The sequence below is a fragment of the Anolis carolinensis genome, chromosome 1, assembly GCF_035594765.1.
Source record: "Anolis carolinensis isolate JA03-04 chromosome 1, rAnoCar3.1.pri, whole genome shotgun sequence".
Taxonomy (NCBI): Eukaryota; Metazoa; Chordata; class Lepidosauria; order Squamata; family Dactyloidae; genus Anolis; species Anolis carolinensis.
Window position 1 is genome coordinate 263,516,750 of NC_085841.1, and position 15,703 is coordinate 263,532,452.

Genomic DNA, 15,703 nt, shown 5'->3' on the forward strand with positions numbered 1-15,703 from the left:
GAGCTTTCATAGCTTTCAGTCCTCTCCTTCAAATGTACTTGATAAGAGTAGTAGTAAAGCCACAGGTTTTATAGCTACATACGTGTATTAGTGGGATGGAACATGTTGGAATACAGAAGGATGCAAAATGTGACATTGGGCATTAATCTCCAAAGAGCTGTGTGAGATGATACTGGCCTCTCTAGTGCTGGTAGTGATTTTTCAATGGTTGGTTAGAACTGCCAGGTGAAAGCAATAAGTGTTTGCCATGGGGTCAAAACCTGATCTGAGAAGCATCCTTTTGTTGTGTGTGCAGCTGTGACAACTAGTGTATTTTTCAAGTGTCTCATGAAACCACTATCTCTCTTTGCACAGAGATCCAGTTCCTGTCTCAGGCAGTAGAGGATAAATTGAAGGTAAATTGAGGTTAAATTAAATCTGCAGGAGGCTAGCCCTGGGAAACCAGAATGAATTTGTATCACAGACGGCAGACCCTGAACCAAGAGTGGGCAGCTGTGGAAGACTAAAGATATGGGGAGGACTAGACCTCTTTTCACAAAGTAATTTTTGTCTTCTTTTGAGGCATGTTTTTTTTTGGCCAACTTGGGCTCCTACAGGGCATTTTTATTGCACAAAATATTGTTTTGACCCCTTGAGGGATCAAAGGTTTGTCAAACCTGTGGAAATGTCCTGTACATACCTAGATACTTTTCATGCATTTTGCAGCCCTCCAAATTAGAGTCTGCCTTAAACCTTAGCTAGGTTTCTGAGAGGCACCCTTCACATTGCACCTCATAGCATGCACTGGTTTTGTCAGCTTTTCAGTCAGTCCCATTTAACATGTTGGAAAAATAATAGGACCGCTATTGATGGAGGTAAATAGGGAGCGTCTCAGTGGTGTTTCAAAATCTTCATCCAGAACAAACTGAATGTGTTTTAACAAGAAGGGGCTGCCTGCCAGTCAGACATTCCAGGCACCTTCATATATAAATAAGCAATGAATAAGATAATTTTGGAGGGGAAAAGGGGGAAATGTTGAAAAGAACTTCAGTTGACTTAAAGATTTCAGTTTGAAAACTGTGCTCTTTTTTCAGCCTAAAGCCTGTACTGTAGAAATGAGCCAGGCTTTGAAGTAAACAGGTACTTGGTGCCAGCATTTCCAGTGGCCCATTGCCAAATTGCATCCATGAAGTATGTGGTGCTGGGGGAGGGAAAGTCATGTGAGTTGAAGGCCTGGTTCTCATCTTTGTTTCCAAGGCAGTGTTAACCTTATTTTTAGTTTACACATGGGAATGTTGTGCAGGCCCTCCCTAAATAAAAATTAATGGTCCAGAGGGGAGGAGGAAAATCAGAAGCAGGCAGGATTATTTCCTTTGCAACCAGATGTCTTACACAGTCTTTTTCAGATCATTCAATGGTTAAGGCCAACGTTACTCTGTGCAATAAACCCCAGAAGGACTTGTTTTTACATTCCAATCTTCCAAAATACCCTGTCACCCAGTAATGTTATTCATTGTTGTTTCAAAAAGAAGCACACGGTCTCAAAATCATGGAGTCTGTGGCTGTGCTGGGAGTGGACCTAAGATAGCATATGAGTCTCCTGCAATGAAAACAAAGTCAGGATATATTATTGTAAAGGAGGAACTTTGCTGCAGCTATGTTCTTGTGTGTATCCCAGAAATCCTCTACTAAGAGACCAGTGTAGCAGGTACTATTTGATCCTGCAAGCAATAAGGGATCACTGCTTTCTGTCAGAGTTCCAAACATACAACCTGTTTTAAAGCTCACACCTGTCCCCTTAGTAGTGCTCCAGGGTATGTTGCAAAGTTATTTTTACTGCTTCTTCTGTCTCTTTCACCAAGTGCCTATTTCATTCTAGTACCCTTCATATGATCTTTTATCAAAGTTATACTATTGTCTGTGTAGTCAGCCTCCATATTTGCTGAGGCTAGTAAAGAACCTAAAATAATAAAATGCCTGAGAAAACACCTCTGGGAATCTCTAGGTCCTCCAGCGCAACACCATGATCAACTTTTGGTGTTTGTACGTTCACTATGTACATGTGTGTTTTCTGATCAATAACTGAATATAGAGAAAGCAAGAAAGTTTGTCTAGTGCGGAATGACTGCTTACTCAGGTACAGGTTATTTGGCTGACCACATCCTATTGTACTAACCTGTTCGGACCCTGAGATCTTCAGGAGAGGCCCTTCTCTCAGTCCCACCTCCATCTCAAGCTTAGTTGGTGGGAACAAACCAACCTTTTCAGTGGCTGCCCCTCAACTCTGGAGCTCCCTTCTTCCCAAGGAAACCAGAATGGCCCCCTCCCTGCTGTCCTTTTGATGGTAGGCTAAAACCTTTTTATTCAGGCAGGCTTTTAAAGATAAAGGTGTTGCGATCTGGACGGGGGTGTTGTAGTTTTGTATGGTTTTATTATTTTCATAGAATCATAGAATCATAGAATAGTAGAGTTGGAAGAGACCTCATGGGCCATCTAGTCCAACCCCCCGCTAAGAAGCAGGAAATCGCATTCAAAGCACCCCCGACAGATGGCCATCCAGCCTCTGCTTAATCTGAATTGTTTTAATATTGATACTGTTTTAATATGTGTATCGTTTAAGTTGTATAGTAGTGCTTTTAATTGTGAGACGCGTTTAGTCTCTGTATGGAGAGAAAAAACTGGATATAACTAAACATAATAATAATAATTTTGTGGTGCAGGATCCCCATGAAAATATGACTATAGGCCTGTTGTTTGTTATACTGGAGAGAATACTTCTCAAAGCATCTCCAGGTCCTTCAGTGCAATTCTGTGGTCGTCTTTCTCTGGATGTGGTATTGAATGAATCACTACCCTGTTTCCCCTAAAATAAGATATCTCCAGAAAATAAGACCTAGTAGAGGTTTTGCTGAATTGCTAAATATAAGGCTTCCCCCGAAAGTAAGACCTAGCAAAGTTTTTGTTTGGAAGCATGCCCAACGAACAGAACACCAGAGCATGCAGGATTGGTAAATGTACGCACCATAGATGGTTGTACATGGAAAAAATGGTAGTAACAAGAAATTCTTGATAGGATTCACAGTTTGTCTGATTATGCTGGTTTGTGATGACAACTACTGTACAGTATATAATAAATGTTCATTTTCAGAAAGAAAGACCTAGCGCAACTTTGGGAGCAAAAATTAATATAAGACACTGTCTTATTTTCGGGGAAACACGGTAGAACTCAATACATTAAACAAAGTAATGTATTCCTGTATATTACTCTTTAACAGAAAATTTGGTAGCAGAGGAAGTAGTTTTCATTTTGGTGGACATACTTATAGATCTGGCCCTCCAGACGTATTTGACTTTCATCTCCTAGAATCCCTGATGATTGTCCAAGGCAACTAAGGCCCCTTCCACACATATAAATAAAATCCCACATTATCTGTGTTGAACTGGGATATATGGCAGTGTGGACTCAGATAAATCAGGTCAAAGCAGATATTGTGGGTTATTCTGCCTGAGTTATATGGCTGTGTGGAAGGGCTTTGAGTCTTCAGGGAATTGAAGTCCGAAACACCTGGAGGAGTAGAGTCTGGAAATCAATGAGTTTTTAAAAGCATGCTGAGGGTATCTGATGAGCCAGGCTAATTTTCTTTCTTACGGTTTTGCTTTTTATGAAGGTCTAGTAAGAGATTCCAGAGATAGCTGGTGCTTGCCTTGTCTTTTGGAGGTAGAAACATACAACTAGAGTAGGACTGACTGATTAAAGTTTTATTCTTTCCTAGCTCTTTTATCACGTTGTTTACTGCAGGTACAGTGTCAAAACCTGACAATTGAATTTCTATGTTTTGCCTTGGTTGGCAATTGGCCATGAGAAAGGGAGCTATTGGTGGGTTGTGTGGTATTTTGGAGGCATTTATTTTTCATAGTTTGTCTTTGAATGTGTGTTGCCAGAGTTAATACTGTGCCATTCTTCCCTCTCATTCCAATGTTGCTATTTATCCAGCCGTAGGCTGTCCTTGTCTTTCTCTTGGTGGGCTATGTGCTGATTCTTTTGGATTCTTACAAACAGTTGTTATTTCAGAAACAAATAAAATGTTTTTCAAAATGGCTGAGATGTGGTCTTGTGTCATCCTCCCAGAACTACTAAAAGGGCGGGAAGCTGCAAGAGAGGAGAGTTCTTGGTGTTTTTAACCACAGGTGCTATTCATTTTCCTTCTCTGGAGGATTAATTTTCAGGATCTGGTTTAGTTGGTACTTGGTGCCGCTGCTATAGCAACAGAGCGAGGGAGTCTCAGGGTATTTTTATGGGGGAGGACAGCACTAGTCATGCATTCCTACATAACTTATAAGTAAGTCTCCTTGAGTTACTGCTTACTCCCAGCTAAATGCACTGGAATGGCAATCATAGGATAGGGTAGTTATAATAATTTTGTTTTGTGTCTGAATCATTTTCCTATGATCTGAAAGCAGGAAAACTTGAGTATTTGCTAGAAGGGAAGGTGAAAGAACAAGAGTTAAGCTGAACCTCTGAAAATACATCCTAGTGTTATCCTGACTAATGTAAGTTAATAGTGCTGGGGTTTGAAGATGATGGATAGAAGCTCTTATGTGTGCCCGTGAGCCCAGAGTCACCCTGCAGAATGATGCGCCACTCAGCTTTGCAGAACAAATAACACAGGAACTTTTACTAAATCCCAGAGATCAACAGAACAATGATATTTACAATAGTCCCTCTGATTGCTTACAGAAATCAGCATTCATAAGCAGTCCTTCCTTAGACCATAAATTTGCTTCAGCAGCAAACAAGGCCTCAGAAATAGTCAGGCCTCTCTGAATACAGAGCCCTCTTCTTTTCAGCCAGTACTCAGTAGACTCATACACACACAGAGGAAAACCTGTTCAAACAGGTTATCCAGCAGCAGGACAGCAATAGTTACAAAACAATTCCCCAGGTCCTTGCAAACAAAGCCAATCGGCTTTATGCATTTAATTTTCCAGTTAACACACATATAGTATCTTGCAAACCATGACAAGTAGGACATCTTGAAAATGTGCCTTAATCATTTTCTAGTTCACATAAATAACGGACAATCATCTTTACTATTGCAATATGTCAATCTAATATCAGAATGTGTAATATATATCTATATTTATCTCCTTATTTATTCTGTTTTCCCCCCATCAGTACTGGGACACATGGTAGGTTACAAGGACTAAAACAAATATTGATGAAGCACACATCAGTAAAAACATGAAAAAGTTAAGTACCAAAAACTCTCAGTAGCATTAAAAGCTATTTTAAATATGCTCATAAATAAGAACGGAACATCCCATTATTAACAGTCCTTATGGGATACATAAGTATATTCCTATGTCCCATATAGAGTGTTTGAGGTCATTCATTTTTTTATATATATAGGAGCAGGTGAAGTTCCCTAATGTGGTCCTCTCTTCTTCCACAGTAGCCTGTCCCCATTTTAGTCCATTAATAATAGGCTTTGGTAACGAACTGAAGCAGCTTTCTTTGATTTAGGTGGAAAAGAAAAATAGACTTAGATGTTGTTAGCATACTGAAAATATTAGGTAATTTAATTTAATATCCAAGACTCTGTCACTGTGCCACAGGGATTTGATGGGCCCTGAATTTCCAGGTATTTTTGCCACATTTATTTAGAATGTTTTTACATCTACTCTTTCTGTCACTTGAGAGGTGGTATAAATTACTTTTGAGATATGCAAAATTGTCCAACTCTTAATACCTTTTTCTTGTATTTTAATCAACCAGAAGAATACAGTCAAACAAATCAAAGAAAGAGCAATTAGATCAGTAATTCTCAACCTGGGGTCCCCAGATGTTTTTAGTCTACAACTCCCAGAAATCCCATCTAGTTTACCAGCTGTTAGGATTTGTTGGAGTTGAAGGCCAAAAACACCTGGAGGCCCCAGGTTGAGAACCACTGAATTAGATGTTCAATAGAGGCCCAAGAGAGAAAACGTGTTTTTGTTTCCTTGTTTTCTAAATGGGGTTATAGTCACACTAACCAAATTTTTCCAAAGGCAGTGCTACAACTGGCCGGTTTATGTTACCACCCATCCGCAGCTATGTGGAGCAACTGGGCTTCCAAAAATTAAAATTTGTGTGAGAGAAGACTATTCAACTTTTTTGAATTTATCTTAAATGATCAGGCTTCTGCATTCAGTACTGTAGTCATTCCCCATAGCTGTCCCTTTAACCCCTCCCTTCCCGATACTCCCACTCTTCCCACAATATCTCTTTCATTCTATTTCTCACTATCTTGCGGAAGTGTTTCAAACAGTATCTTTTGTTAGGCTTGACTTCTCTGAACCCCACTCTCTGTTTATTCATACCTGTCTGGGTTGTAATACATGAAGGGCTCTATAATGGGCTAGTAGTTTCACATTACTTTGTTTGCAGTTGGGTTGGGTTTAGCAAAGTGACCAGACTGAAAGGGGTAACCGTTCTAGGTCTCTAGTCTTGATACTTCACTAAAGGATGCTAGTTCTGTCTTCCCACTTTTTATTGTCTTCACTCTCTTTCATTTCAGCTGCTTCTGAAGTGGCTCAGCATTTCAATGGAGTAAAGTGTCATTAGAATGAAAGGGGCTTTATTTAACATGATGATGTTCTTGCAGTGGCGCTTCCACCATTCATCTTGTTAGGGCTGCCTTCCTAATATAAACACAACAGAGCTGACTGACATTTTCTATTCTGTTGATCTTACCGTAAGATGATATTAGCGCAGTGTATTCAATTTGCAGACAACAGATTGCAGTGGAAGTGTCTCTGTGCCCAATATTACTGCTCTGCAATACATAAAAAAGACATTTTTAAAGTGTTTTGTTCTAAATTGTTCTTAAAAACTGTTTTCTGTTTGTTGGCTGAGTAGTTCCCTAGAATGTTGCCTACTTCAGAGAAAGATGTTTCAAATATAGCTGCAGAATGTGAAATAAAGCCTTGGCTACTGCTGAATCATGCTATGAACTGGAGGCCTCAGGACCAAATCTGGGCTCCTGTGGTGGAATATAATGGCCCCTTTGCTAACCTAGGAGTGTGAGAGAAAGCCATATATCTGCCAAAAGGATTTGCCAGCTGACTATATTTGGTAGCAGGACTTGAGCTTTGGTTTTTACGTGCTGAGTCCATTACCCTAGAACAGAGTTTCTCAAACTGTGCTCCTCCAGATGTTTTGGACTTCAGCTCCCACAATTCCTAATAGCTGGTAAGCTGGCTGGGATTTTTGGGAGCTGAAGTCCAAAATTGGACAATCCTGGATTCTATCCCTAGCATGGTGCTCCACATGGAAAGCTCAGATAACAAAGTGGTTCTCAACCTGTGGGTCCCTAGATGTTTTGGCCTTCAACTCCCAGAAATCCTAATAGCTGGTAAACAAAACGTTAGGAGAGAATACTTCTGGAACATGGTCATACAGCCAGGAAAATGCACAACAAAACAGTGATTCCGGCCATGAAAGCCTTTGACAGCACACACCTGTTAACTATTATTTTGTTCTCTTACGGTGTGTTTTTGCCAAATTGGAATGTTTGGGAGGAGCCATAAAGATAAATGGTCTGATTCCAGACCCAGGCTTAAGCCTGCAGATCCTTCCAGCTGTTACATGCTAGTACTTCTCAGGCCATCTGATGTGAGGTACTGGCAATGATTTTTCCCCAATGATCCAGGGACTGGGCCCATGTGCCCATCTACTACTATTTTTCTTTCTTTCTTGGTACTTGCCAGGGTCTAGCAAGCAATGGATCAGGGACTGGTACTAGACCAAGGACCACCACTTTGAGTAACACTGTTGCTGGAGAATTTTAGCTAAATGAGAAACTGACTGGAACTCGATCAGAGTACCGCAAGGGGAAGAAAAATGAAATCAGTTGCAGAAGTCAATTCACTCTGTCAACCATAGACTGTGTACTGAGATGGAAGAACAAAACTCTGCCATCTTCTAGAAATGGAAGCAGATGGGATAAAACTTTGCGTTTAACTTTTGTTCTGCCTTGTCTTCTGAATGTTCACTGACACAAAATTTCCTTGGCTTTGTTTCTTAAGCTTTTGATTCTTTGTGTAGATCTAACCTCAAGGTAGGTTTAAAAGAAATAGCTTTGGGACCTGCTTTCTTTGTTGCTGTACAAGTAGGGACAAGTGTGCCAGGCAAGGCGTGTGTGATTAAGCAAATGTATAGTCCATAATTATATGAGCACGTGAGTCTGCAGAATGATGCATGCTTGCCAGTAATTGCCAAGCACTTCCCAACGTTGGCAATACATTCAGTACTCAAGCCGTTGAACACCCCAACTGAGTGAACTTTGTAAGTAACGTGTTCCATGACTTTTGTGAATGTATTTCTCCATAACAATAATATGTTGCCTCCAGGTCTTTACAGTCCTTTTAATAATGCACATCTTGGGATACTTGCAAACAGCTTGGCAGAATTGTGCATGTTGTGCTTTGAACGAGCTTGTGTTGCTGAGTTGGTAACTCAGTCCCTGTACCTCAGTTGAGAACATAATGAAATATGGGTTGGGCAGGTGGGGCACATTCCAAAACATTCAAAATCTTTAGGAATTGCACGAGTCATCTGGAGTTAATGGTATGATTTGTTCTTTTCATATTGGGTCTCTGTTGTGGTTTGGAATGAATGGGCTGACCTGTTTGGTGGATGGCTGAGTCTTCATCCTCAGTATAAGGTTGGAGCAGCTGCCCATGGCAGCCTCTCTCAGTTCTGTGACTTCCTTTCTTCTCTATGCCTAAAACTATAAGCAGAGAAAATGACTTCAAGTTGAGTGTATGTTGGAGTTTGCTTGCTCAGGAAGCATGCATTTAAGATCTTCGTGGTCTCAGTGACTCATACATAGGACCACCTCATCCGTCATAGGGGCAAGACTAATTTCCTTTTACTGCCAGCAATATCCATAATTTCCTCATCCTGTAAGCTGGGAGAGGGTGATTCTTGTTGGCTCTGATTTATACATAAACCCCACCTTTATCCCAGTATATATATGGAACAGTAACTATGAGTTGAAAAGGTCTGTGCAAAATTCAACATGTGGCTTTCAAACTTCCACATTATAGCAGTGAAGTCAGTGCAGAATGACTTTGGCCTTACTGTTTTGACATGCTGTCAACCTAAAAGGTACTGAATCTCACCTGATCCTGAAAGCTAGGCAGGGTCAGCCCTGGTTAGATCTAAATTGAGAGACTACCACAAATGCCAGACTCTGTAACCTATATTACAGAGGAAGGAATTGCCAAGGATTTTTTGCCTAAGAAACCCCTGTGAAATTCACGGGATTTCCATAGGTTGACAGGCAACCTGAAGGTCTATGCACACAAAGAGAGTTTTTGCAGTAACTACTAACATTTCCTATTGTTTGGGCCAGCAATACAAATTTTTGAAAAGACTATGTGTAGACAATAATTGTGTCCTATAGTAGGATTTCCTATTGAGTGAGCAGCCCAAGAACCACCATATACTTTTTTCTTTTTAAAGGGAAATTCCCAGTCCTTGTGTGTGAAGACCAACTTAAATTGCTATCTGAAATAGCTTTTTGAATCTCAGAATCTTAGGGAGGTTAAGATGAGTCTGATATGTAGGTTTTACCAAAGAACTAGGATTTCCTTGACTGGCTTAACTTTATTGTAAAAAAAAAATAGCATGTTGCACTTAGGAGCTATGCTGACTAGGGGATTTAGGGAGTTGCAATCCAAGAAGTAACTTTTCCAAGTTTTAGTATTGTATACATTCTGTTCTAGTGTCATGCTGTGCATGAGTGCTTGTGTTGTGCTGTGCACTTGTGTTTCCACAGTACTTTGGGGAATGTCTTGCTTATTTTACGGATGGCACAGACAAGAATACAGAAGCAGTAAAACGTTACTGCTTACACAGTATGTTTAATTCCCAGCAGCATTCCTCCTAGCCTGCTAATTTAAATGCAAGAACAGTGCTATGACGTCCTGTTTCTGGCCAGGATCAGTGGAGACAGCAATGATTGTTCTGTGCTTCATTGGCTATCAGTCCCACATAAATCAAATGGCTCATAAACCTCCTGCTGTACCCTGCCTACAACACTTAACCTAATGAGAACAAATTTTCTCTCTCTGCCTTTACGTTTTAGCCCTTATTCACAATTTTCCTTCCTTAACAATTTCATTGAGTAGTCAACCCTCCAAGAAACTGATGTTGGATGAGATGTCACCCAATATCCTGTATAATTCTAAGAGATTATTAGGTGATCATGGAAAATGTCCAAGAAGGAGCAATGTGTCCATGAAAGGGTTGAAAGGATGAGCACATTTCGTACAAATGTTCTTTCATATGATAGCTTCTATGCACTGGAAGTGGGGGATTGATGGCGTTCCAGATGTGAATTGTCTTAACTCCCATCAGTCCTAGGATGTCTAGTGCTAGAGGATGATAGCAGTTGCTTTCTGTCTGGAGAAGCACAGATTCCATGCCCCTCTTGTACCTTATAAATGTGGCATCAAAAAAGCCAGTCACCTTTGCAGCATGTTGCAAAAGGAGAGCAGAACTAGACTCTACTCATTACACAATGTAGGTGGTTAGAAGCGCTGGAAAATGAATTAGCAGACTTTTTACTTGTTACTTAAAACAATTGTTGATATTTGGTCAGATAGTAACAAGATGATATCCATAAAGGTTGTATTTTATAGCAGAAGTCAGAAGGCCAATCTGGATTTAGCAGTGAGTCTTTTACTGATTCGTAATCTATGAACAAGTACCTAAAATAACACCTCTGTAGGATTCTCTAGGTTCTCCATTGCACCTCCATGATCATAATATATATTAATTAAATTCTTGAGTAATCAAACCCATGAATAATCAAATCTGCAAAAGTTAAATCTGCAAATATGGAGGGATGACTGTATTCCTGGTACCCAATTACCAAGTAACCCTTCCTCAAATTACAGTATCGAATGGAGAAAACTTGAAATGTGAGTTTTCCAGGAAGGCTTGTGAGCTTCTTTCAGTTTTGTTATTAAAAATTTCTAGACTCAGAATTAATTAACTCAGAATTTGTCTTTTGCAACTAGCGGGTTGGTGGATTTTGGGTTCTTAGAAAATAAAATCCTTAAATGTCTCTTCCATTCTAGTGTGGGATGATGGCACTCTGCTTTAAGACAAGTCTTACCCTCAATGTATTTCTTCATGATTTTCTATATCTTGATGTGGAGCATTCACAGAAGTGAATGTTGACATCATGGTATCATAAAGTCTGTCTGTTGTAGAATTTTATAGGATCCTTGCTTCAGGATTGATCTTGCAACTATTCCTTTTGCTATCATCGCCTGAAAGCAGTATTATTGAACCCAAGCCCTTTGCACTGAACAGGAGTGTTTTCCTTATTAAGAAATGCATGTTTTGGTAGAACATGTAAAACAAAGTTCTAGGGAAAGTAACTACAGTAGAGTCTCACTTATCCAAGCCTCGCTTATCCAAGCTTCTGGATTATCCAAGCCATTTTTGTAGTCAATGTTTGCAATATATTGTGATATTTTGGGGCTAAATTCGTAAATACAGTAATTACAACATAACATTACTGCGTATTGAACTACTTTTTCTGTCAAGTTTGTTGTATGACATGATGTTTTGGTGCTTAATTTGTAAAATCATAACCTAATTTGATGTTTAATAGGCTTTTCCTTAATCCCTCCTTATTATCCAAGATATTCGCTTATCCAAGGTTCCGCCGGCCCGTTTAGCTTGGATAAGTGAGACTCTACTGTATCTGTATTTAAACTCTGTTGCCTCTTTTATGCTGCCTGAAGGTTATTTCAAATGTATTGATTGGCTTTAATTATTAGATTGCATGTGTATAGGAAAGAGCATAGTTCTCAGAGCAAGACATCTGCCTTAGTTTCCACCAGTGGCCCCTTGAAAGGGGTGGGTGCTAGGAATCTGCAAAGCAGGAGAATGTAATTTTTTTGTCTTCAGCTCCAAGAACCTACTCAGCCAGCATATAGTCAAAATAAGTCGCCCAGTTTTTGAGCATCTCTTAACAGAGAATGCTTGGAATCCCTTTTAAATAAATAACCAAAAACTAAAGTTCCCAGGCTTTTGTGTGAGGTAAGATACCCATGATAGTTAAGGCAGCTTGTTTTCTTAGCACAGTTATCTCTTTTTAGTGGCTGATATCACTGAATTATCTGTTCTCTATATAAGCAACAGTGTTTCTATTCTAGGTACAGTAAATCTCTCATCTTTTATAGACAGTAAATCTATATGGAGAATGGCAGAGGGGTGTTTTGAGGGCAACAGGGATGTATGCCTGAGTAGAGTGGAAAATTTTCATGAGCACTGGACTGTCAGGAAGCCAAGAAAGGAGCCTCGTTGTTTTCTCCCTGATGCTATCTCAGATGTATGCTGTAATTCCTGAGCCTCTCCTTTTGCTTGTAGACATGGCTTGCTGCCAACTCCGCTGTGTCGGCATGTGTGTAATTGGGCAAAAGAGACAGGCATAGATCAGCTCTGGAGATGGACGAAGTTTGGGGAAGTTATCCTTTAGGGCTACAACTCCCAGCCAACATGGCTAGTGGCCATACTATCTGAGGAATGTTGAAAGTTTTAATGCAAAAGGATCTATCTACCAATCTCGAGGTGGACTCATTCATCTCATGGCATCTCCTTTGGTATAAAGTTAAGTCTTAAGAAAATGGCATAACCCTCAAATGCTCTGTTTTTTAGCAAAAGTCAACACCAAGGGGATTGGCACTGCTACTTTTTCCAGTTGCCCAAGAAGACTGCCCAAGTCCGCCTAATTGGTGGGGCTGATGATGGTTTATAAAACCTCATATGGCCTGTATCTACTATATTCTGAGGAATACTTTTGTGCATTAGGATTCCCATGCCCACTAATACCAATAAGGAAAATGTTGATCGGCCTACTATTAATCTTGAACCATGCTGTAGATATTGGGCAAGTAGATTGGAATATTTCATGTATTAGGGGACAGTCATTCAAGCCCCTTAGTTTAAAAGAGTTCCACTTTTGCAGAAAGCACACACAGTCAGCATGGCCAGGGAGTACTCTGGCAATTGTAATCCAGAAACAATGCTTCTTCGCTCTGATTAGATGTAGCCTAGAGATGACACTTCCTATTTGTATCCATGTGTGTCTATGGTAATATTTGTTAGTTTTCTTTCCTGATATCCGCCAACATCACCCCCCCGCCACCCCACCCTAATTGTTTATAGCAGTGGTTTTCATTCTTTGGGTCCCCAGATGTTTTGGCTTTCAACTTCCAGAAATCCTAACAGCTGGTAAACTGGCTGGGATTTCTGGGAGTTATAGACCAAAACACCTGGGGACCCACAAGTTGAGAACCACTGGTTTAGAGACTACAGTGTTCCCTCACTACTTCGCAGTTTGCTTTTCGTGGATTTGCTGTTTTGCAGTTTTTCAGTAAACTCTAAAAGACTATTATAAATCATAAAAAATTACAATTTACAGCCTAAGGAAGGGAGGAAGGAAAAGCAGAAGGGAGAGAAAAGGAGCCCAAGCGACAATGGGAGGAGGAGGCAATTTAGCAAAACATAATTGGTTGATAAAAACTTAAAATAGTATATAACTACTAAAATAATGTATAAATATTAAAATAAATATAGTATCCCTTCTTCGTGGATTTTTACTTATTGTGGGTGGTCCTGGAACGTAACGCCCGCGATAAGTGAGGGAACACTGTACTGGGTACAGGGGAAAGATTGCAAAGGAGTGGGAATTGTTGCATTGTGGCCAAAAAATGAATACGATTCTAATATTGGTTGATTTTTTCTCTGTAATTGATTGTTTTCCCATAGATCTGATTAGTTGTGACAATGCGTGAATACAGTGAAAACAAGGAAACATGTGGGACCATCTGCCTCAAATACCTGCTCTTCACCTTCAACTTCTTTTTCTGGGTAAGGAGCCAACTATAATAATTTTCTTAACCTCACTACTTTAATGCTATGAATTTGGGGTATTCTTTAGCACAGGTTAACTATAGCAGTGGTTGGATCTACACTGCCAAATGATGCAGTTCAAATTGAATTATATAGATCTACACCAGGGGTCCCCAAACTAAGGCCCGGGGGCCGGATGCGGCCCTCTAAGGTCATTTACCTGGCCCCCGCCCTCAGTTTTAGACTTAGGCTCGCCCAAAGTCAGAAATGGCTTGAAGGCACACAACAACAACAATCCTAATTAACTTGACTATCTCATTGGCCAGAAGCAGGCCCACACTTCCCATTGAAATCCTGGTAGGATTATCTAGGTTAAAATTGTTTTTAATTTTAAATATTGTATTGTTCTTTCATTTACTAATATTGTGCTATGGTAATGATATCATATATTGTGTACTTATATACATATAATATTGATAAAAACAAACAAATAATTGTTGTTGGGGTTTTTTTGCACTACAAATAAGACATGTGCATTGTGCATAGGAATTGGTTCATTTTTGTTTTTTTCAAATGATAATTCGGCCCCTCAACAGTCTGAGGGACCATGAACCGGCCCTTCACTTAAAAAGTTTGAGGACCCCTGATCTACACTGACCGTATAATGCAGTTCAATTGCATTATTTCGTAGTGTAGATCCAACCAGAATTGTTTGTCTTCTGGATTATTTTAAATGCAACAATATATCTGCCTACTAGTGTGTCTCAAAATACATAAGTATCAATAGAACATCATTCAGACAGTTTTTAGCTAATTTATTAATTCATGAAAAAATACATGCTTCCTAGTACACTTTGACTTTAGGTTGCAGGTAGGGAGTACCATGTTTAAATGCCATCTCCATGTTGGAAACTTACAAACAAAATGAGCATGCTGACTGGTAACTCTGCTTCCTAAAATGTTGGTTTTCAGAGTTGTTGACTGACAGAGTAATTTTTAACTGTGCAATCCTTCAAATGCATTCTCAAGATGAAATTGAAAAAAACCTGACCTCTGGAGAATTATTTTTAGCAAACTTTCCCACTATATTCCTTGACCATGAGTATGTATTGTTTCTGCTCCAGAAAACTTGGCATTTGCTTGAGGTGACACAAAGGCAATCAATTGAAGGTGGGAGAAATTAGTTTCTAGCTCTTGATTTTTTACAGAGAAGCCTTTCTTTTTTATTATGAGCTATCTGCTTGTTTTTGCATGCCAAGTCAAGAATTGCTTTCTCATAAATGCTTGTGTCAAATTGCTTGTAATGCCCATTGTCCTTATCCTGGAAAACCTACTAAGAAAATTCAGGAAATTGATTATTATGATTTGATATATCATTTATGAAATATTCTACTGGAAAAATCCCTAATGAAATGTACAGAGAAAGGTGGTAGAGGGTTCTGTCTTGTTTCAGGCTGATTAATGAGCTACTTCAATTCTTGTATACAATTTGATATAATCTTGATTTCTCCTTCAGACTAGATTTTATGTCCCTTTTTAACCTTTTGTCTTAAAAAGTTTGTTCATTTCAATTGAATATATATAGACAAAAATTGAGGATATAAGCAGGGGAAATGCAAGCTATCCTATGTGTGAGACTGACCATTTCATTTTTTTCTGGTATTGCAAAAATCAGTACCATATTTTCACCCATTAGCTAGCTGTAATTGTTTCCTTCTTTCCTTGAAGCATGTCAGGTACTAGAAGCCATTGGCTTGTGGATTGGTACCAGTCAAGGGACCACTAGTTTGAATAGAACATCTGTAA

The 15,703-nt window shown here is 39.5% G+C and overlaps 1 protein-coding gene across 4 annotated transcripts in view; it reads left to right on the forward strand.

The window, feature by feature from the left end:
- Positions 1–15,703, forward strand: part of cd151 (CD151 molecule (Raph blood group)) — a 46,196-nt gene that overhangs the window by 5,877 nt on the left and 24,616 nt on the right. For all 4 annotated transcript variants that reach the window (XM_062967598.1, XM_003214773.4, XM_062967600.1 and 1 more), the window contains exon 2: positions 13,814–13,915. In XM_062967598.1, the coding sequence (XP_062823668.1) occupies positions 13,832–13,915 (84 nt within the window). In that variant the 5' untranslated portion in view covers positions 13,814–13,831. The remainder of the gene's footprint in view (positions 1–13,813; positions 13,916–15,703) is intronic.